The sequence below is a fragment of the Talaromyces amestolkiae genome, assembly GCF_001896365.1.
Source record: "Talaromyces amestolkiae strain CIB chromosome Unknown scaffold12.1, whole genome shotgun sequence".
NCBI classification, from domain to species: Eukaryota; Fungi; Ascomycota; class Eurotiomycetes; order Eurotiales; family Trichocomaceae; genus Talaromyces; species Talaromyces amestolkiae.
The window spans coordinates 725680-748607 of NW_024468048.1; the positions used below are offsets into that span (position 1 = coordinate 725680).

Genomic DNA, 22928 nt, shown 5'->3' on the forward strand with positions numbered 1-22928 from the left:
CGAAGGGTGAAGGTGATATTTAGATACTTCTTTCTTGGTTCGGACGGACCTGATATCCACCAGATATATACCGAATCAAGCGACTGGATTGTAGAACAAAGGAGAAAAGACTACTGTTTACTCAAGCTATCAAATTTTACGCTCAAAGCCGGTGAACCATATGACCAACAACATCACGTCTTTATCAAACCCGTATCATACAATTCCAGACCCACCTCAAAATCCCGTCGCATATCCAAATTCCCGTGAGTACCCATATCAAAGATAAAGATCCTAGGGTCATGGTTGGTTGGCTCTTTTTGTGTAATCTTTGGTACATACATTCAGGATTTTCGTCTGACGTCGTTTTAGGGCTTGGTAGACGGCAAAGCACGGTAATTCGCGGTAACAGAGAATAGCACGGAAGCGGGAACGGAAGCGGAAACGGTAACGGATACGGTTCGGGAGGTCACTATCTTTGCGACGGAATTGTTAGTAGGATTGTGACGCCGAAGGCTGAGATACATACGTCAATGATCAATTTGGGATTTAGAGTAATCTTTTCTGATAGGGATATTATCGTGGATAATAAGTTCTTTGATTATTTCCCTCTTCGTTGTGAAGATTCATAGTCGAGAGATATTCATAACGACCTGAAGATAGGACAAAATGGCCCCCTCATTGATAACACCTGTCTCTTCTAACTCTGAAGAAACAACCGCCAACAAAATGGCAAGCACAAAATTCACACCTCCATCCTACTCCAGCGACGCCATTACCAAGGCATACGCAGAAACCCTTGACAAAGCAGACCCTTTGTCATCTTTCCGCTCGAAATTCATCATCCCTTCAAAAGCAAATCTGAAAGCCACCAAACTGGCAAAACCAGGTCTATCGCAAGATGAAAGTATATACTTTTGCGGCAATTCTCTCGGACTTCAGCCGCGCGCTATGACTAAGTATCTAGAAGCGCAATTGGATACGTGGTCTTCGATTGGTGTTCTTGGTCATTTTAGAGATCTTGAGGATTCGCCGTTGAGATCGTGGCAGCTGTTGGCTGAGCAGGCTGCGGGTGACATGTCAAAGATTGTGGGTGCGAATCCGGAAGAGGTTGCGGCCATGGGGACGTTGACGGCGAATTTGCACATGTTGTTGGCTAGTTTCTATAAGCCGACGGAGAGCAAGCATAAGATTTTGTTGGATTGGAAGGCTTTTCCTAGTGATCATGTAAGTATCGCCACTCTAAGTGGTTGTAAAAGGGTTGATTTGCTAATTGTGATGCAGTATGCGATTGAGTCCCAAATTGCATGGCACGGCCTTGATCCCAACGACTCAATGGTCTTGATCGGTCCTGAGGAAGGTGAATATGTCATTTCAACCGAAAAGATCTTGTCGATTATCGACGAGCATGCCTCGGAAACTGCTTTGCTGTTGCTCCCAGGTATCCAATACTACAGTGGACAATACTTTGACATTCCCACAATCACCAAGCACGCCCAGTCCCTCGGCATCATGGTGGGCTGGGATCTTGCACATGCTTACGGAAACGTGGATGTCAAATTGCACGACTGGAATGTCGATTTTGCTGCATGGTGCACATACAAGTATGGAAATGCCGGTCCGGGCGCAATCGGTGGCATCTTCGTGCATGAGCGACATGGTGTTGTAGATTATAGCCAGGGAGAGGATAAACCAGTATTCCGTCACCGCTTGACGGGTTGGTACGGTGGTGATCGATCGGTGAGATTCAGAATGGATAACAGTAAGTCTGCCCCAGTCGCCTTTTGACAAACGTCCTCGCTAAAGTGTTCAAGAATTCAAACCAATTCCTGGCGCTGGCGGCTTCCAAGTTTCAAACCCCTCTGCCATCGACTTGGCTGCTTTGTGTGCCTCGCTGTCGGTATTTAATGAGACCTCCATTACACAGATTCGAGCCAGGTCTTTACGATTGACACATTATCTCGAATATTTGCTACTTGCCGGAACAACAGACGAAACAAGAAAGTTTCGTATTATCACCCCTTCGGATCCAAACGCAAGAGGTGCTCAATTGAGCTTGTTGCTCAATCCAGGCCTTCTCGACAAAGTCGCTCAACGCTTGGAGGATGCGAGTATTATTTGTGATAAGAGACAGCCTGACGTCGTCCGAGTGGCTCCTGCGCCGTTATACAATACCTTTACCGAGGTGTGGACCTTTGTAAACGAGCTGAAAACAGCCATTGCATAGTTAGTTTATATACATGGATGATATTATTAGACGACTGGAGCCAAGTATCATAGATTTCCCGTTGTAAACCAATCTTCCGTATTGCGCAAAAAGTCTTGCCCTTGGGCAAAGAAATTTTCGGCAAGCATGGAGTACTGATCTCCGTAGATATCCATTTGTGTGGGAAGCATCCCGGTATCAACGGTATGATCGATTTCTTGAGGGACTGCGGCACTACTGCCAGGAATATGCGAAGTTCGTCGTGAAACCCTTATCCTGGTCGGTTCCGGCAGAGGCGTCGTGCTGGAAACCTCGTGCGCCTTGTTGCCGCTTTCTGAGAACAATGTTGATCCGAACAAGCTGCTCCTCTCGTCGGAAAAGCCGGAAGAATAATCAAGTATCTCCCAGAATCGAGATAAATCAATGACAAGACTTTTGTCTTGTGTCCGGGTGTAAGGAACATAGGACGCCGACACAGCTCCATTCAAAGCTTGTAATTTTTCCGCCTATTACTTGATTAGTAAGTATTTTGACACGTTTAAATTGAGCATACCATTTTAGCCATGTGTGGCCATTCCTTTCCTAAATCTTGCACAAAGTTCAGACAGCTCTCGAAACGTTCCTGTTTGTCTTTTCGGATCCCTTCATCCTCGGTAAAGCTGAGCTGTAGCTCGATAGTCGCCACGACAGCAGCGCAGTATCCCAAGAATGGATCGGATATGCGAAATCCCTTTTCCTCAAAATACCTCACAAAGTAAACAATCCATGAGGTATGCGTCGATATCATGTCTGAAGAGTGCTGTATGAAGATTTCTGGAATAGTGCTTCGATGATTGCGAAGACTCAGAGATAGCAAAAGCGGATGGTTGAGAAGACATAGAATCGTATGGTACATGAATTGATTGAAAAACCAAGGGCCCCAGTAGTCACGATTAGACTGCAAGTCATCTACTGATCTGTCGGGAATACCTGAAAACTTGAAGCGATGAATATATGGAACGCGTGTTTCGCTGTCCATTTGTAGGGCTATTATTTTGGAGTACTCCGATTCCGGTGACCATGGCAAGAAGCCATTCGACTTTCCCCGGCGTTTGACGTATCCTGCTGTCCGAGAAAATGTCTCGCTTAGTTGTAGATAGTATGCTACAATGCCTTCATCTTTCATCCCTTTGGCGATTCGTACTTCGACCCCAGGATTGGCAGTTTTGGTAATGTCGGGGGCAATTCCAGTACCTTTAGGATACTTTGCCAGATTTTCTGGACTTGCAAAGTCGAGGACGTGCACATCTTCTCCGTGAAATCGTCGCAGCAGACAGATGCTCCAGAAACATCTGCGGCGCTCTTCCCTGACGACATGGTTATGTGTCGCGGTCGGTTCATACGCAAGATTGGCACACCTGGCTAGATTCATAGATAGGCTGCTAAGTATCGTAGCTTGATGAACGTTGCCATCTTGCACTGTCAGCTGATTTCTAATCCATTCCACAAAGAAAGCATACTTGTATAGTCGACCATGCTCAATAAGCATAGAGCTTGGAGTGTAGATATCTCGACAGGACCACTAAGGACACGTTTTATGACACGTTCACGCGCAGCTTGAACATAAGACGGCACCACGGCATGGAGTGAAGTTGCATTGCCGTCTGCGTCCAGCACATCAGATGAGCAGAATCTGATGGCTAATGCTAACATGGCATATACAATTTCAGGATCTCGATGACCTAGTGTCGCCAGAAAAGTTTGTCGATGGAATAATGGAAGTGGTTGGCAGTCGCAGTATATCAAGAATGCTTGCGCAATTTCGAGCACCTTTTCCCACGGCGGAAGAGAAGCTTCTGTGTGGCTCTCCCAGAGGGGCAAAGAAGGAGCTGCTTGTTCCTGATAAAAAGAAACATCCGCTTGGCTTTGTTGTGGCTCACCGCGCCTAGATGTACAATCATTCGATCAAAATTACAGCATAATGCTTCGAAACTTAATGACTTACTCTAGGCTGTTTAAAACACGTGTCATCTGAGCCTCCAAGTGCCCAAGACGACGTTCCTATAGCCCAGAAGCTTAGTAGAATATGAGGTTTGAGAAACGAAGAGCATACCACTCCCGGAGGCCCGTCAGTCGAACTTTCCGAGCGAGCATCAATGGCCGGAGATCTCGAGACTCTCTGTGAAACGCGTCGACTTGAAATGTATGTACACGTCTGATGAAGCCTTGCACAATGCGAGCAGACAGGTTGTTCACCCGGGCATTTTGTCTTTTTCCTTCTGAGAACACATGAGGATCATATTTGTCAGGAAACAAGGGGGATCACCTACCTACATGGCTCACAGGCCAGACCGACGCGCTTACGACGCGGAATGTGTGGGTAATCATGGCGATGCGGACTTCGATTATAGCTAGTCTCTGACATGATCTATCAATGGCGAGTCATTTGAGGTGTGAGGTTGGAAGAAGGTGAGGTTGGAATTGGGTTGGTTGCACATGGAAAGAAGCTTAACTAACTCGGAAGGAGCCGTTCTCACTGTGGGGCTCTTTCGTTGTCGTTCTTCCATCTCGACCTTTTCTTCCCCATTAATACACTGCTCCATGACTAGTTACGACCCATCAAGGATAGGAGGCAGTATGAGACTATTTCCCGGTTCGAACGAAAATACGATTTCACTGTCCTGTCTGATCTAGAGTACGGAGCACTATCCATCAAGGGAAGCTGAATTACAGACATTCTTCCAATCGAACCAGTCAAAGCCGCTGTTTACATCGACTAAAGCTTCTCACCAATGCGAGCTAGTCACGTCAAACTCAATAGCTGATTACCAGAAAGGAAACACTGGAGAACGAATGAAAAGCCTGATGGTGGCAAGGCCACACGGCAGACTGTTCCGAAGCCGAGAAATTGCCGCTCGATGTACCATCAATCAGGAACGTCATATAGCATCACTCGTGCCTGGTCATTCAGTAGATCTACTCAATGAGGAAACAGCAAACATTTCACATTATTTTAGTTCTCAGAGAATTTCCTTAAAAGGTTTTTTGCGATGCTATATAAATAGAGATCTTACCCGGCCGAACGGATCTTCTAGGTATCGGTTCACATAGGGTTAACCGACGATTTTTATCCAAACCATTGATTATTGTGGCACATTCAATCATATCATTCCAAGAACCTTAAATAAATTCCTTCAAGATCAACACCTGTCGAGAAACCTTCCGCCGTCCATAATCTAATACACGTCTACAAAATGACCGAACCAGCCCCGACAACCACCACCACCGGACAACCGTCATCTACCACAAACCAACCATCGCGCTCATCCTCCTCTTCATCAACAAAATCGTTCTTTGGCCGCTGGAAACATCAAATACACAGCAAATGGACAACTGATTGGGCGCCGTTAATGAAAGCTAAAAGCAATCTGGACGATGAATACAACTTTGCGCCGGGGAGATATTACGGGCAGGGCTACGGAGAGGGGTCGAAGGAGGAGAAGAGGAGATAGCTTGATTCATACCGTTCTTGTTGCGTTGGGTTGATATATGGTTCGATCGGTGTTTATGGGTTATGTCGTCTCATCCCCACAATATACGTCGCCTGCTACATTCCAGAAAGGAGTGATCAAAGAAAACTGGGGTTTCTGAAACTGCATGGAGAATAAAACAACGTCAGGAAGTCTTTTTCTCCTCAAAAGATTCGCTATTTACAATAATGCTCGCATGAAAACATATCTATAATCTATACACCCACTTACTGAGCGCCGAAAACCTTGACACGCTCCTCGACAGGCTTGAATTGCTTCTCGCCTGCAGGAGATTCAATAGAACCAAAGACGAGCTGAGCCTTGAGGTTCCACTCGCTAGGAACGTTGAAAGTCTTGGCTAAGCTGGCATCAATCAGAGGGTTGTAATGTTGAAGGTTGGCGCCGAAGCCGAGGGTCTCGAGACCGGCCCAGACTATAGGATGTATGTCAGTCTTGTATTCAATGGCTATGAAGGTAGATGAAAGGGAAAACATACGGAACCACTGGTGCATGGCGTTGGAGTGCTCAGCCCATTCAGGGAACTTGTCGCCAAAAGCAGGGAACTTCTCGGCATAGGGCTTGATGTGAGCGGGGTCTTCGTAAAAGAGGATCTACAAAACACCACATTAGCTATTCGCCCTTTCTAGTCTCAGTGGAACAAACTTACAGTTCCGTAAGCAGCCTTGAAAGCATCAAGTTTAGGCTTAGTCTGCTTATCAAAAACCTCCTGTGGTACAGCGCCAGACGCAACAAGAGGCTGGAAAGCCTCTACAGCAATATCCCACACTTTCTCATGGTCGCCGTTCAGCGCAACAACGAGACGGGTAGATTGTGTGTTGAAGGAGCTGGGGATGTGTAGGATGGCCTGGTTAACCAATTCGACAATCTCGGAGTCCGGGACCTTGGAGTTGCGGCCGAGGTTATAGTATGTGCGTCTGCTTTTGGCGGCTTCAATGAGAGTCTGAGTGTTAGGAGCCATTGCGGTGGTTGATTTGTTGAAGAAGGCTGAGTGCGAGGCAGAAAATTGTCTTGCAGAAGAGATGGGTTTGAGATGAAGTGAAAAAGATGGAGACAGAGGGGCGCGAAGGGGAGTAGATATAGTCGTGGCCTTGATGGCAGTCCCACGTCTCAGGGTGGACATGGAAAGCAATCGAAGAGGAGTGGAGCTAGACGCCAGAGCCATTGTGAATGATGAATGATGGAGGGTTGAGGAAAAAAAGTGTTCCAATGGATGCAGACGTGGTATTTGACAGGATGTGATGGCCAATGGAGTAGAAATATTCGCAAATGTCGTCAGAAAATACTGAGATTTTGTCGGATGTTGTAATTTGAGTACGATATCCGTAATTCCGATAAGACGCTCTCGTTACTAAGTAGTAGACGATGTTATGGTAATTTGTTGTATTTCTTATGTACGTAGAAAGAATTAGAAACAAGGCGGTCTTATCTCTTCCAATTGACAAATGAGAGCTGCAGCTGACAATGATTTACATACTTTAGCGCCAATTATATTAAAGTTTATCAAGGACGTATTGTAATGCATTTACCAGGCACCTGCTTACATAGTACTGCTTAGAAGAGAGCGGAATTCCCCCGCTGACTGACACAGCAAAAAAAAGATTGCAAATTTGCTTAACCAAGCATTAGAAATCACGTCCCATGAAGTGGGGTTGTCTACATAATACATAGTGCTCCGTCCCGAGAAATACATCCATCGGATATATCTACTTCCGTATTGCCGGAAGTCGTCTCAGATCACGTGCCTCAAAAGGGTTAGGGCTGAGATGTATTGATTGGCAAGTGGGTCGATTGAATAGCTTCGAATTCAATCTTCAAACTTTCCCTGCCGACTCTTAACACATTGCTGCCTCGTGAGGCTAGTCTATTGTTTCTTTCTCGGGAATTGGCCTGCACGTGATATGTCAGCCATGAAGGCGCATATGCGCCTCCATTGTGCGCCAGTTCGCACAGACCACGTCAGCCACCTTTAGAGCAATGCTAAGAGGGCCTTTTCAGCCTTGCCAGACCTGAGCTAGAGATTCTGAATCTGAGACGTTTTCTAAATCAGAAAAGATATCGTGATTCAAAATGCCTTATCAGCTGAACTTCGGCATCTACCCCATATAGCTGCAGGAAATACAGGATTGTAGCTCAAATCTGGGACAATATCTTCTTTCGGCCGGCTGCGCTGAAGATGGCTACAGGGATCGAAACAAAAACCCATGCCGACTATACAGTGGGATGGATCTGCGCGCTGTCAAAGGAGCAGACCGCCGCAACTGCCATGCTAGACAAGAGACATGGTGACTTGCCAAATCCACCTCACGACAGCAACACGTACACCCTTGGGTCCATCGCTAATCACGACATCGTCATAGCTTGTCTCCCAGATGGCAGATACGGCACCAATTCAGCAGCGAATGTTGTGACGCTGCTTTCTGGGACTTTTCCATCCGTCAGATTCTGCTTGATGGTAGGAATTGGAGGCGGCATTCCGTCGAATAAAGTGCGATTAGGCGATGTCGTTGTTGGTAGACCAGAAGGCCAGTTTCCAGGCGTGGTGCAATGGGACATGGGCAAAGCAAAACAAGGCGGCGAATTTGAGCGGACGGGGGCGTTGAATAATCCACCCAAAGCTGTCTTAACGGCGTTGGCGAAGTTGAAGACAGACAATGAATTATACGAATCGAAGATCTCAAAGTATCTCGATGATTTCAAGAACCGATATCCTAGGGCGGCTGAAAAATATCTTCGGTCGGACTCACTTGTGGACGTTTGCTACAAGGCAAACTACGATCATGTCACCCCTAAAAGAAAGAGGGATGATAATGAGGAAGAAGACGAAGATGAAGTCGAAGGAGACGATGAAATGGATCCTTGTAAACACTGCGACAAATCGAAGGCATTGAAACGGAAACCTCGCAGCATGCTTGTACACTACGGCCTCATCGCATCTGGAAATCAAGTTATCAAGGATTCCAAATATCGGGACAAGTTGAACAAGGACCTTGGCGGCAATGTCCTTTGCGTCGAGATGGAGGCCGCTGGGATAGTGAACAGCTTCCCGTGCTTGGTTATTCGGGGCATCTGCGATTACTCGGATTCCCATAAAAATGAAGCCTGGCAAGAGCATGCAGCAGTAGTGGCGGCAGCGTACGCGAAAGAACTTTTGGTGTTTGTTCAGCCAATTGAGCTCCGAGGCGAACGTCGTATAAAGGACGTGTTGCAAGAAGGTTAGTTATCCGCTGAAGCGCTTGATATAATGACGATAGTGCCGTGTTGTACAGCTACGATTTGGTAACGCATGGAACTATTGTTGATTCGCGTATTTATAGTCCAAGGAACCTTAAACGAAATCGCGTCGAGTCAAACACAACAACATCTAAGCCAGCAGCAACAAGCTCTTTTCAAGTGGTTGTCTCCACTGAACTCATCAGCGCGACATGTTGAGAACCGAAAGAAGCGAGTTGAAGGTACAGGTCATTGGTTTCTCGAAGACCCAAAATTTCGTGATTGGTCGTCAGGAGAAGCGAAGTGCCAAATATTCCCTTGCTATGGAGACCCAGGAGCCGGTAAAACCATCATCGCGTGAGTAGGAAATGGTTTATGTACATAGCTAGGCACAGACTAACCTGGAAAACAGGTCTCTCGTGATTGATCACCTGAGTCTCATAGATTGTGATTCGCAGATAGGACTGGGATATACATACTGCGACTATAGAGACCAGAGAGAACAGACAATCGAAAATATACTCGGTGCAATGTTGGTCCAACTTTTGAAATCTCTACCCGAAATTCCAGCAGCTGTCTTGGAGATTTATGAGCAGCGAGTCAGTCAAAGCAGACCACTAGACTTGATAGATGCAAGTGAACTACTTCGGACAATCTGTGCGCAGTTCCCTAGAGTGTACATTTGCCTAGATGCACTTGACGAACTGCAACCTAAATATCTAGAAGGGCTCTTAAGGCGGTTATGTGACGTACCTTCGGCTATCCACATTTTCCTGACTGGTCGTCCACATGTACAGAGTATCATTCAAAAATTTGCCAAAACAGATACTGGCATCATCATCGAAGCGCACGATAAAGACATACGAAGATTTGTCCAAAATGAAATCGGAGGACCCAACGATTTAGAACCGGAGGCTATGGATGAAACATTGAGAAACCTGATAATTGACAAAGTAATCTATTCAGCCAAGAGAATGTCAGTAAAATAACACTTCACTCCCATACCAGAACTGATAATATTGATGGTGGCTTAGATTTCTATTGCCCATATTACAAGTTCAGGCCGTTCTCCAAGCCACAACCATGCGCGATCGCGAAGAAGTTTTGCAAAATTTGCCATTAAATCTGGGCGAGGCCTTCGCTGGAACAATGATCAGAATACAACAACAACCAGTTACACTGTCAGAACGCGCAGCGACGATCATTGCATGGGTCCATTTAGCAGGGCGGCCCTTAGAGATGGATGTGCTTTTATGCTCGCTTGCAATAAAGGATGGTGATAGTCATTTTAACCCGAGAGGTATGCCTATTAGAGAAACACTACTCAACTGTTGTCATGGCTTGGTAGTGATGGATCGAGAAACATCGACCGTTCGCTTGGTTCATTATTCTCTTCAAGAATACCTCCTTCAGCAAAAAGAAATCTTTGATCTGAGTAAAGAGCAATGGCATAGCAAAATAGCGTGCACTTGCCTTACTTTTCTAAAAATTTCCCCTCTAATTACAATCCCCTCTTCTCCAGGTTTGTTCTTTTCAGTCACATATTCCTATTCAGCAGGCGGAGACAATGGAACGACAGGAGCACTGTTGGCTTATGCCGCAACACAATGGGGTCATCACCTTCGAAGAAGTGGACAATGCCCAGGCGCTGCATTTGAACTTGGCAAAGAATACTTGGATGGTAGATGGCCAAATATTTCGACGATCTTGGACCTACTATACTGGGAAATGCATCGTGGAATAAGTCGCTACTCAAAAGACGTGATGTTGCCCACTCATGTTGCAGCATTCTTTGGTCTTGAAAAAATGATCCTGCATCTGCAACAGACAGAATTGGATCTAAATCAGAAAGACGAGATGGGCTATACACCCCTTTTATGGGCTGCAAGAAATGGGTATGAGGCAGTGGTGAAGATTCTGATTGACGGTGGTGTTGCACTAACTTGGGAAGATCCATATCAGCCGTCGCCGATAGCAAGCGCGGCGCGAAATGGATACGACGCAGTGGTGAAATTACTGATTCAGAGTGGTGCAGTAGTGGACTTAGCGGATGAAAACCGCTGGACAGCATTGTCAATCGCTGCGCGATATGGACACGAGGCAGCGGTGAAAGTTCTGATTAGGAGTGGTGCCGCGGTGAATTCGAGGGATATATGTGGACGTACAGCACTATGTTGGGCTTCATCTTGTGGAAATGAGACAATAGTCAAGATACTAATCGGAAATGGAGCTGCGATGGACTCAGAATCTGATCTTGGCTGGACACCGCTTTTCTACGCTGCAATACGAGGACATAAGGCAGTGGTAAACATATTGATTGAGAATGGTGCTGCGCCAGATTCAATGGATGAAGCAAACCGGACACCACTATCATATGCAGCAGAGAGAGGATGCACGGCGGTGGTAGAGATGTTAATTGAGAATGGCGCTGCCTCAGATTCAATGGATCTAGCAAACCGGACACCACTATTATTCGCAGCACGTGGGGGACACACGGTGGTGGTGGAGATGTTACTTAAGAATGGAGCTGTGCCGGATTCAATAGATGTACAAAACTGGACGCCGCTATTATTCGCAGCACGTGGAGGACACACGTCGATTGTAAAAATGTTGATTGAAAATGGTGCTGTGCTAGATTTAATGGACAAATATGGCAAGACAGCCCTATTGTTGGCTATCGCCAATAAAGATGCGGTGCTAGTAAGGATGTTGATTGAGAATGGCGCTACAGTGGACGTTCTAGATGAAGATTCACGGGAAGCTCTTCACAAACTACTCCAGTGCCACGAGGAATAGATATGACAGTGGAGAAAAGTGAACTTACAACTCAATATAACTTTGTCTTGAGAGACCTGTTTTATGAGTAGCATTAGCTAAAAACTTAACCGTATATATAGATTATCTACTACTTATCTAGGCAGATATAAACATATGTAAATTGCTGATAGAATTGATCGGACATCTAGACATCTTCTTTGCCTAAGTGACTTATTTCCTTGTGTTACCAGCAACAAACCCGAAAATTTGATCCATATAATAACAGCCTAACAACTTATGTATTAACTGATTTCATCAATATTCTTCCGTGGTTGTTCAAAATGTCGGTCATGAGCAAAGAGCTCAGCTAACCTACTTTCCAGACGGAGTTCGAAGCTTTTCACATTGTATTCAGTCAGAAAGAAGTTCTATTGAATGCTTCTGACCTATTCCCCTTGGATTTAACTGCATAATCATGATTGCACAAATTTTCCATGCGAGTACTCTCTGGAGTTATTGGTGAGCCTATCAATTCCCGATATGAGGAGATAACCATCTGCCCTCATCCATGAGCCCGGCTTTCTCACAGGAGCGTTGAGGGAATTCGCAAATCCGCCAGCATCCCAATAGTTTGGTGAGGTCATAGTCGGTCTCGCGGTCCTGGGCTTCCATATCTAAATACCCAAGTGCAAAATCCTTTAACTGACGTGCCCAGTCATCTGGAGAGTATGAGTCATATTCAAGCTCTCCTCTTTGATGAGCGGAGTGCAAAATACCAATAAGTGGTTGATCGGTATCCATTCTTCGTGCTTTGATGTTAGTTCTCTCCACTGAACCTCCGAGTGTGAAGAGTTCTCACGGTTTATTCAATTGCTCATCTGTCCATCTCGATTCATCTCCTCCAAGAACCTCTTCTAAAGACATACACTCTACCTTCCGATAGAGCATCGCCCCGCCCCAATCATTCTCCAAGGCCGTAGTAGGGCATAACTTTTAGCATTTCCATTAAATATGAAATTCATCATCGTCAATCGGCCTTCACTTATACTCCTTTAGTCTACAACAGTAAACTCCCATGGAGATATCTTAGGAAATATGACCATTCCTAAAAGGGTCATAGAGACTGCGCAGAAATCTGCAGGGTGTAGGTAGTAATTGATTAATAGGTCTCGGTAGGAACTAAAACTTAGGTCACCTGCTACCGTAGATGATGGATTAATTATTATAGCTAGGATAGGGCTAGAGTCCCAGTCACCATAATGACTCATCGGGTGGGACATTGAATTGTCATGGTTATAGATAAGTATAAGAACTTTTAGAGAAGATGCTTATAGTTTTCTGGATGCTGTTCCCTACCTACCGGAGCTAAGCAGACAAAGCGCTTTTGATTAGGGATGGAAATCGGAAAAAGATTGGAGGGTATTCTAGTGGCGAATCTCGCAGGAGTGCGTGGCGGTGATAAGACTGGATACAATCAGTTTAAAAGAATCTCATGGAAATAAAACATAATCCTTTACATCTCGGAATCTTTCATCTGCAGATGCCCACCTTTCAATGAGCACTCGCCGTTGTTGCATCTCCTCGTTGAGATCGGTGCTAGAACTCTTGTTCCTATTTGTATTAGTCTTTATCTTCTACAAATCAACCAAAATATGGTTATGGGTCAAAGAATTCCTGAGCGAATTGACACCAGCCTTTCGATTCCTTTTTCAGATCATCCTCAGACAAATCGTCACCTAGGTGAGGTCGGACAGTCGAGGGAATCCCTCCAGGCCAGATATCTTCAGAAGAGAGTATATGTTGCAGCATACCTGTTCACCTTGTTGCAAAAAGTTCTGTCAATGTCATCGTCTTATCGAGCTCGGATGTGGATGTCTCGCGCTCCTACTTGGTTGGTATTATTGAGGCTTTAACGAGATGCAGTCTTCGGACCACAAAACATCAGCGCTGAAAACTTTACCCCACCGGTTTCACTTGGAAAGTACGTTGATTTTCTCGTAGAATTTTCCGCGTGAGTTGTACAAAAAATGGAGAAAGCCACTTTAAATATTCGAGAGGATCCAACGCTAGCAGAGGTCAAACTATTGAATGTCTAATGAAATCTCAATTTTGAGAAAACTCTGCAAATCGTGGAAATACTAAGGGAACTTTAGACCCAGCTTCATCCCATTCAGCCTTAGGGTTCGAGCACGTAAGTTGACCACATTTGGTGCATGATTTCCACTCGATCAACGCCATTGTATATTGACTTTCGAGTCATAGGCAAGCTCTATCCCGCAGTCTACAATCTCCGGATCAATCTCGCGCAGCAAAGATTCTGCTTCAGTTCGAAGCCCATCTGCCTCTAACTCATGTCGGGGTTCTTGTGCAAAGGCTTCGGACAATTTGAACAGACACCTTGCATGCTCTGCCCGAAGAGTGGTCTTGCGCCTATCTGTAAGGATCATAGCATCCCTGAAGTGTTTGCTAAAGGATATTAGAAAAGCATAAATTTCTAGCTGGCGCGGACGCTTACATTGAGCCTTCCAAATTACCCTGATCAAGTGCTACACAGCCCATCCGATATATGCAAGCCGCATTAAAAGGATCGTTACGTAGTTGGTCTCCTTGAGTCCACATGTTCTGTGCTTGCATAAAATGAGATTCTGAAGCATCGTAGTTGCGTTCAAGCCGGTCCAACGTGCCGAGCGCAAAATGCGTGCTATTCATTTCTGTTAGTGTGCCATTTATTGTTCGGACGAGACATAACTTACTAGGCAGCCATTGCCCAGTTATATGGCGTAGTCGACTCAATTTGTTGAATTCCTTCCTCCAGGACTGTCCTAGCTTTCTTGTACTGCCCGGCCCAGACAAGAATCATGCCGTAGCTCTTCTTGAGGACCGCCGGATAGACTCCCTTTTCGGGACCTTCTGTCTCAGCCCATCTCAGCCAAGTAGCAATAGATCGCTCAAGCCAAGTTATCGCCTCGTCAAGTGCATTGGTCGTGGCTATTCCATTACCTGCATTCTCTAGTGCCCATGCTGTTTCCCTTACATCTTCGGGTACAGCTCCGGCTCGTATGTCGTAAGATTTCTTCAATATCTTCATACCTTCGATAGCCTTTCCTGTGCGAACGTATAACTGACCTTTATATGAGGTTATTGATGAAGGCATGTCATTGGTTTGTTCCTCGATCGGTACTGTGTCTAAAGCCATTTGATCCACCTCAAGTAGATCTTCGAGCTCTTTATACAAGTTGGTCTCTAGTAGATATCTGCAGATTCTCTTAGCCACGTCTTCATGAATCTCAAGTGTCAACATACCTTTCACACAGGTTATTGAGGTCGCAAAACTGCCATGGGGCGGTGAAGGCAGGAGTGGTGCTTTTCTCTTCACGAAATTCATCTTTCAGACTGATAACGTGTGGCAGTAGATCCCTGCAGCGGCTCCACATTTGATACAGCTGCGATACGCCGTCGAGTTTGGGATAGGCTGTATGGACTAAAATGGCAGCATTGTTGAACGATCTTTGTCTCTGCTCTGGAGTCAGGAAGTATTTGAATGATGTCTGCACTAGCCTATGCAGCGAAAATGACTTTGTCTTTTTGTCTCTCTTGATAAGAGCTCGAGAAAGGAGGTCATCTATTGCGTCCCAGAACCTATAGAAAAAATTAGATTCATAGTAAGAACATTCTTTTCCAAACGACTTACACTAAGTTGTCAGCGCAAAACCTGAGAGGCTCAGGTAGACCAGCTTCAGACTCTGCTTCGAAAAGCGCTTGTGGAATGGCCTCGGGAGCCGTGAAGCTCAAAACACCTAAGATCTCTCGGCTCTTGTGATCAAGCGAATTAAAGGATATATCCCACAGAGCGTTGATAGACGTGTTTCCGGAAATTCCATGCATCTTTTGCGGCTGCTTCTTGTAAATGTCCATAAACTCGGAAATCGACCAAGAACGTCGATGTATTAGACCTGCCATGTGCGAAAGTGCAAGAGCATGCCCGCTCAACTTTTCAGCTAGCTGGTCAGCGGATTTGATATCAGCTATACTCAGCTCATCTCCTATATCCGTGGATAGAAGATGCAGGAGGAATTGAGAGCCAGTTTCGGAGTCCCATGAGTGAATCTCTATTCCTCCTTCGGCTGGTTCAAATGCGAATTTGTTATTACGGCTGGTAATAATAGCTTGACCGCGACTTGCTACGGGCCAGTATGATAGAAGTAAATCCAAAGATTCGACATTGTCATAGATTATAAGCCATCTACATCCTATGTATAGTCAACACTGAGCAAGTTGGCTAAGGGTTCCTACTTACTGGTATGCCGAAGCCAATTCAAAACGATTTCATAATTCTCGTCATGATCCATGGGCCGTGCGTCTGGCAATTTGAGACGCAGAGCAATCTCAGTGAATGACTGTCGGATAGTGACTGCCTTCTCGCTAGGGATCCAAAACATAGCGTCCAATTCACCATTTCTCAGTCTCCTCTCCGCATATTCAAGCGCAACAGAGCTTTTGCCAACCCCACCTAGACCATAAAGCGCGATGGATCGAAAGGAATGATCGGTATCTTGGTCGCCGAAGAACCCTTCCATCTTCGCCATAACATCTGTACGATTGAAGAAGCGAGGAATCCTAAAAGGAGGTGGAATAATGCATGGTAGTTTGGCCACCTCATTTGATCGATCCAGGGCTTGAGGCGACATCAAACCGGGTTTAGGGGATAAAGCAAGCATGGATTGGAGTTGAAGTATATCATCGACATCGAATTTTGGAGCAGCTCGTTTGGTCGTGCTAAATGCTCGCTCGATGCGAGACATTGAGTTATCAATTTCCCGGATAAGAGAGTTGTATTGTAGCTCCAGGGGTTCCCATTGCTCCTTTGATAGGCCCTCTATTTTACGATTAGTCCGCCATTCATTTTGAGGATTCGAGACACCAAATTGTGACATACTTGAACTTTCGTACCATTGGTCACCGCGCATAAAAGTGACAATTCGTGAGAGAAAGAACAATAGTCCAAGCGCAATCGAGAACGAAACTTCTTGTATTTGAGGCACAGACCTTCCTGTACTTTCACGGTAGTTGTTCAGGATCTCAATCTTCAGACAAATATCATGCAACATTCCGGGTATACGCGATGCGCCATCGCCTTCATCGTGACAGAGCTAGCGGAATTCGATCAGTTTCGCGACAGAACAGTGGCAAATCGAAGGATACCTTAGTAATGAGGCCAATGAGGCCCCATATGATGGACGTTTCAACATTCCGCGGGCTGACTTGCACCGAAAGATTCTCAACAAATGACTTCAGGTTCGCAAAGCTAGGCAAAAACATCGCAAACTCCTGGGAGATCGCTTGATGTACGATGTTTTCCTGGGCTCTGATAATTTGCTCATGGGCTTCTTCCCACGATTTGAATGCCGATACATAACGAAAGTCGTCACGCTCTAGGGAACCAGACACAGAATGCAGTCTACTTTGCCATTGCTGGCAAAATAGCAACACACTGCAAGACGTTAATATCTCTCAGTAATGCTCTACAAATTTGTTTGGTAGCCTACGGTTGACTTACTCGCGCGATGTCATCGTGTCGGATGCTGTATGAAATTACCGGTCGATGAAGAATGATGAAAGTTAGCTCTCAGAAGGGGCTGCGAAGCAGACTACACAATACGATCAACCGGTGACAAGTCTGACACCGGTTGAGCCTCAGCCTCACCACCTTGCTCTCTACGAAGAATGGAGGGGAACTGACCCCGCTTTTACATTGCTCCTACATTTCAATTGTCAAAGGGACCCAATACATATCGAGCGTCTAATCTTCGACGTGTTCAATGTTGTGTACACCCCGCTTCCAAGGTGGTTTGTGAAACGTCGCGGTGTGGTGTGATGATCTTTGATCCTGATATCTAGCCTACAGTATCCGGAGAGTAGATAACAAATTGTCTCTACAATGGCTGCTAGTTCCGAAGAAAAAAAGACGGTCTTGGGCTCACCTGACAATTTTTGGCTTTGGTCATCGAAAGCCGGCTTTGATCTATCACATCCCTCAAGTACGGACTCGGAACCAATAAAGACCGTTCTACATCTCGAATGTGAAATTAGCAATGTCACGATCGATCCAGCAAAGACTGCGCTGATTGTTATTGACTTTCAAAATTACTCTTTGAGCAGTGCTTTGCGTGACGACTTGCTCCCAGATCTGTTCGAGGCAGAGAAGATCCTGCTGCAATATGGGATTTCTGCTGCCAGGAAAGCCAAAATACAAGTTGTGTGGTTGAATTGGGGGCTTACAGACGAAGATCTCAAAACTATGCCGCCAGCATACATACGTGGTTTCGGCTGGAAATCAAAAAGTCGGGGCTCAGATTATGGCATTCCATTCGGCCTAAGAAACACAGCAAGTGCGAAGGAGTTTATTCAATGTGGCGAGAGCCGGGGTTCGATGGGACTCGGTGACGAATTAGGCGAGGTGACTCTGGAAAATGGCGTTACTGTAGATGCGGGACGAGCGCTGTTCAGAGGCACTTGGAACGCAGCCTTGCATGGGCCTCTTGCCAATGCTTTTGACGAAAGCCAATGTACAGCACTGCCAGATGTTCTATTTCATAAAAACAGAAATTCCGGAATGTGTGAGGCTATGACTGATTGTACGAAGTATCTTCAGGAAAATGGGTTGCGGACACTACTGTTCTGTGGTATGAATACTGATCAGTGTGTTTTGTCAACTTTATATGATGCACAGATGAAGGGATTTGATTGCATCATGCTAAATGACGGTTGTACGACTGATAGCCCTGCATTCACTCAGCAGAGTTCTGAGTGGCAATTGTGTCGAGATTGGGGATTTCTATCTAGCTGCAAGGCCTTGGAAAAGGCTACGAGGTCTCTTTGAGTTTGTTGCTTAATAAAACCGGATACTAAGTAAATCTCGCGTCTAGTAAAAATGCCCAATTTACGTACCCGTCTTCCCATTACCAACCAAATTTTTTGAAAATAGAATACTAATATTGCGTTGAGCGGGCTGTGTGCAGCCGGTGCATTTTCTCGTTGGATCCAAACCGGTGAGACGTTTAGATGACAAGGCTGAGAGGATTGTGGTCGCATACCTGGCACCAATCAAGATAACCAAGACGGCTGCAACTTAGTCAGGGATCACCAGTAATTATATTCAAAATGATAGTAGCAGGGGTCGAAAGCCCTCGTATATGATGAGGCTGCGGTTGAGGCATCGACGCGAGCCTCACATTGTCGGATATGTTCTATCGAAAAATCCGAGGCTTTTCGGAATCAAATCAGCACGTATAAATTGGCGTTCAGTCTTGCCATATGAACGATCTGTAAGACTGTTAAATGTAGACATACACTTTCTATACAAATCAATACTATATCCTACTGCACAATGACGGAATCCCATATCCTTGACAACTTTCTTGCAAATAATCCCGAGGTCAATTTCATACAACTTCGATGGATGAGCTTATCAGCGATATTACACACTAAATTCGTCACCACTTCCGGTGCCAGAGATATAGTTTCCGGGGAGCGACAATACTGCACTAACCAGTCTGGTATGGTTATGCCTATCGCAACAGCGCCGCAATGCGATATTGTCAGAGTGATGCGATGCCCCATTGAGCCAGACTGGAAATCTTTGCGACTGTGTACTTTTACACCAGGACACGCCTCGGTAATGTGTTCAATAGCCAGTGAAGGGGAAGAGGATCGTTATTTACAATGTCCCCGACAGCTCCTGGAAGAAACGGTGGAAATGATTGAAGAACATTCCCAGACGAGCTTTCTCATTGGGTTTGAAATCGAATTCACACTTCTCGATGCTGCTTTTGAGCCCGCTCAATCAATCGACCAAGTTGTAAGCTACTGTATGCACTCCGGACTTCGCTGCAACACTCTCAAAATCATGGAGGAAATTTGTTACGCCCTCGAGAAAGCGAATATTGAAGTCTATCACTTTCATACGGAGGATCCTCACCAGCTTGAAATCGCGCTAAAGGAGAAAGCTCCAATGGAGGCAATTGATGACATGGTATTTGCGTGCGAAGCAATACGTTCTATTGCAGCCCAGCACGACTTGAAGGCAACCATTACTCCTAAACCTTTGTCAGACGCCAGCGTAACGAATGGAATCCATATGCATGTCTCGTCCCACGATGTTGAGAACGCAGATAGCTTTCTGGCAGGCATTACGGACAAGCTACGCACAATGACTGTTTTTGGAATAGCGAACTACGATGGCTTTGAGAGAGTCAAAGATGGAAAAGCTGGGCAGCGTGTGGGCTGGGGTACAGAGCACAGGGATTTGCCTATCAGACGAATCAAAGGCTCGCATTGGGAAATACGATGCGCAGATGTGACGGCAAACTTTTATCTTTTCCTTGCTACCCTTTTAAGGGCTGGCATGGATGGAGTGAATAATAGCAAACTATTGGTGCAGAAGGATGTTACTAAGTTGTCGAAGGATATTACGGAAGCTGCATGGAGACACGAATACGGGGTGACTGAACGCTTGCCCAGGAGCCTGCAGGAAGCAATTGATGCAGCTAAGTCTGATGCTGATATTGCGAAGTGGATTGGTCGGTATATGTTTGATCTATATCTCAGCATTAAGGAAGTAGAGGTAGAATCTTTCAAGGGTTTGATACCCGAGAAGCGACGCCATAGGTTTGTTAGATTCTTTTAGGTCATTGGTGGTTTCAAAATACAGTAATTCATATACACGCTCGAGCCATCGTTGGTTTGCTTCATTAGAGCAGTACTTTTTTATTATCTTCCCGTGTCAGGCTGCGTAAAATATTTCGTTTCAGCCATGTGTATACGAATTTTGAGGGATGGAAGCCTCAACATGAAGAGGGGCTGGGAGATATGCCGGGATAACCGCAGTATTTTATTTCTGTGACAACACCTACATGGATACAGAAAGTCATGAGGGTGTACTGTTGAGCCAATAAAAAGTATTATAACGATTGTTGCTTTCCCAATGAGACTTCTTGCATTACGAGGGGCCTGGTGACCTTATCGACCCGAGGAAAATGAGGCTCAAAACCTAGGGAATTGATCTCTGTAGGTGTGAGTGAACTTGGACTTGAAATATAAATTATCCCCGTAAGATAGTTCCAAGATTGTACCATCAAACATCAACTTCAATCAAGAATCATCACAAAAATCTGGTATTCTCAGAAGCAAATAACCCACAAGAATAGACATCAACATGGACAAAGCCACCCAAAAGCCCTCGCCATCCAAGCCTCAGCACCGCCTCAGAGCGGGCGATGATCAGGGAGGTGCCAGCCAAGGTGCATCTCCTGCCTCACTCAGGATGGCAGACGGTACGACAGTTATGAGACTTGACAATATCAACGAGATGCTCCAAAGCTTAGAGAATCTAGACAAGAAAGCCGAGTAGTAGGTTTTTAATGTTATCAATAAATCGGTTATCTAAATGGTGAACTAACAAGTACAGAGACTTTCTACAAGTCCTCGAGTATCCATGCCTGGTAACTTTTGAAGATTGCGGGGGTATGATTTATTCTGCAGGGAACAGGATTTTCAAATTTCGAATAGTATTGGTCTGGAATTTGTTTTCATTTCTTGTGACATGGAGGTTGGGATATGCACACAACATTGAAGGAATCAAATTGTCGATTGACTCTGATCTATGTAATGTCACATCCTTCCACTCATTTCTCAACATGATGTCATGTACTAGGCTCAAATCAATGGAATATCAGAGTTGGGTTGTAGGAATCTAAAAATAAGCCTTAAAGAACTCGATATTCGTAGATAAGACGTTGACATATAAAATGTTTGACGAATGAGATTACCTTATGATCTCGTTAATCAAAACCTAGGTACCAACGCACTATATGAAGACATGATTTGACACGAGCAAAGAATGGTATACGTAATTCTACCAGGCCTATAAGCCACCTACTTGCGTGAAAGCGGGGTCACACGTCAAGACGGATATAACAAACAGATTAAGAGGCCCGTGGCACATGCTAAGATATCTCGTATAGTCGTATATACAATGGTAACTTAACCGGGCATTACAGTGCATTAGAAATATGTATAAACGAGGTATTTCAGCCTCAAGTATGTGTCCTCCATTCCATCTCCGGTCGACTTCATTCTCGTATCTCATGATCTAGAAGCTGGCGAATTATCTAACATAGTTCAAGATGACGGCCAAAAAATTAATACAAGCTGACTTGATTTTTCTAGCAAAGGATCCTTTGCTAGAAACAAACAAGCCTTATGAGCTTCTCTACGACACGCCCGAAATTCCACGGGGCGCCAACTTTGACGAAATCACAGAGAGCGTTCCAATCGAAGACTTTCGCCCTTTGAAGGGCAAATTATCTCTAGACAAAGATGGCTTTGTGCTTGTTGATCTTCCGCGTACAATTCCCTATGAGGACTACTTTGACGAGGCAACGCTGAAGGCAGGCTTTGTCAATGATGCTAAGCGTGTTTTGCTGGATGTTTGTGGGGCGAGAGCTGTGTATATTCATGAATGTGTGGTATGTCATTTTAAAATCATGTTATGAAGTCAAGACCGCGCTGACTGGGATATAAGATTCGAAAGCGGGCTGAGAAAGAAAAGGGATTTGGCGTGCCTATACCCCGTGTTCACGGAGGTATGACTTGATTCCTTGACTAGAAAAATTTGGCACATAATTGACATTAAAAGACTACACTATTGATGAAGCCAGTAAACTAATTGGACAACTATGCGGAGATCGAGCAGAAGCAGTCCGCAAGCATCGTTATCAAATGATCAAGTATGTTTGCTACGGGATTATTGGGAATAGCACTGACAAATTGAAAACAGTGTTTGGAAGCCTTTGAAAGGTCCTTTGAAGGACTGGCCCCTTGCTTTCTGTAGACTGGGTTCTTTAGCAGATGAAGACCTAAAGAAAATTGACCTGATACACCCGGACGACACCCTTGAAAGCTACCGTGTGCATTATAATCTCAATCAGCAGTGGGGTTACTTCAAGGAGCAGAAAGCGAGTGAGATGGTTATATTCAAATCGGCTGATTCGCTTGTAAGTGGCACTGGTAAGAACACTTCAACATTATCCACATATATTGGATTGTAATGACCAAAATATAGTACCCCATTGTGCTTTCGATAACCCGGGGTGTCCTCCCGGGGAGCCCGCTCGCGAGAGTATAGAGCTTCGCGCATTGGTTGTGCATTAATAGAACATGGGAATTGAGTAGCTAAATTGCAAATT

General features: G+C 45.2%; 7 protein-coding genes across 7 annotated transcripts; 5 read left to right on the top strand and 2 right to left on the bottom strand.

Moving 5' to 3' along the window:
- Window positions 1-648: 648 nt before the first annotated feature.
- BHQ10_006563 (uncharacterized protein) lies at window positions 649-2206 on the top strand (the record flags this gene model as incomplete). Its single annotated transcript, XM_040879163.1, has 4 exons — window positions 649-886; window positions 947-1206; window positions 1264-1741; window positions 1794-2206. 4 exons carry the CDS (start codon window positions 649-651, stop codon window positions 2204-2206), a joined length of 1389 nt encoding a protein of 462 aa, XP_040735067.1.
- Window positions 2207-2253: 47 nt separating this feature from the next.
- Window positions 2254-6673, bottom strand: BHQ10_006564 (uncharacterized protein; the record flags this gene model as incomplete). The annotated part of the gene is made up of 5 exons (XM_040879164.1): window positions 2254-2691; window positions 2739-3582; window positions 5926-6127; window positions 6191-6305; window positions 6362-6673. The coding sequence occupies 5 exons, from the start codon at window positions 6671-6673 to the stop codon at window positions 2254-2256; spliced, it is 1911 nt and encodes a 636-aa protein (XP_040735068.1).
- A 1215-nt stretch (window positions 6674-7888) lies between these two features.
- Window positions 7889-8932, top strand: BHQ10_006565 (uncharacterized protein; the record flags this gene model as incomplete). The annotated part of the gene is made up of 1 exon (XM_040879165.1): window positions 7889-8932. The coding sequence occupies one exon, from the start codon at window positions 7889-7891 to the stop codon at window positions 8930-8932; it is 1044 nt and encodes a 347-aa protein (XP_040735069.1).
- A 1757-nt stretch (window positions 8933-10689) lies between these two features.
- BHQ10_006566 (uncharacterized protein) lies at window positions 10690-11721 on the top strand (the record flags this gene model as incomplete). The annotated part of the gene is made up of 1 exon (XM_040879166.1): window positions 10690-11721. One exon carries the CDS (start codon window positions 10690-10692, stop codon window positions 11719-11721), a length of 1032 nt encoding a protein of 343 aa, XP_040735070.1.
- Window positions 11722-13910: 2189 nt separating this feature from the next.
- Window positions 13911-17253, bottom strand: BHQ10_006567 (uncharacterized protein; the record flags this gene model as incomplete). The annotated part of the gene is made up of 9 exons (XM_040879167.1): window positions 13911-14148; window positions 14198-14383; window positions 14436-14936; window positions 14986-15321; window positions 15374-15806; window positions 15980-16558; window positions 16619-16832; window positions 16885-17173; window positions 17240-17253. 9 exons carry the CDS (start codon window positions 17251-17253, stop codon window positions 13911-13913), a joined length of 2790 nt encoding a protein of 929 aa, XP_040735071.1.
- Window positions 17254-19069: 1816 nt separating this feature from the next.
- Window positions 19070-20368, top strand: BHQ10_006568 (uncharacterized protein; the record flags this gene model as incomplete). Its single annotated transcript, XM_040879168.1, has 1 exon — window positions 19070-20368. The coding sequence occupies one exon, from the start codon at window positions 19070-19072 to the stop codon at window positions 20366-20368; it is 1299 nt and encodes a 432-aa protein (XP_040735072.1).
- A 528-nt stretch (window positions 20369-20896) lies between these two features.
- BHQ10_006569 (uncharacterized protein) lies at window positions 20897-22893 on the top strand (the record flags this gene model as incomplete). Its single annotated transcript, XM_040879169.1, has 6 exons — window positions 20897-21014; window positions 21910-22208; window positions 22265-22325; window positions 22379-22469; window positions 22520-22749; window positions 22805-22893. The coding sequence occupies 6 exons, from the start codon at window positions 20897-20899 to the stop codon at window positions 22891-22893; spliced, it is 888 nt and encodes a 295-aa protein (XP_040735073.1).
- Between the last annotated feature and the right edge of the window lie 35 nt (window positions 22894-22928).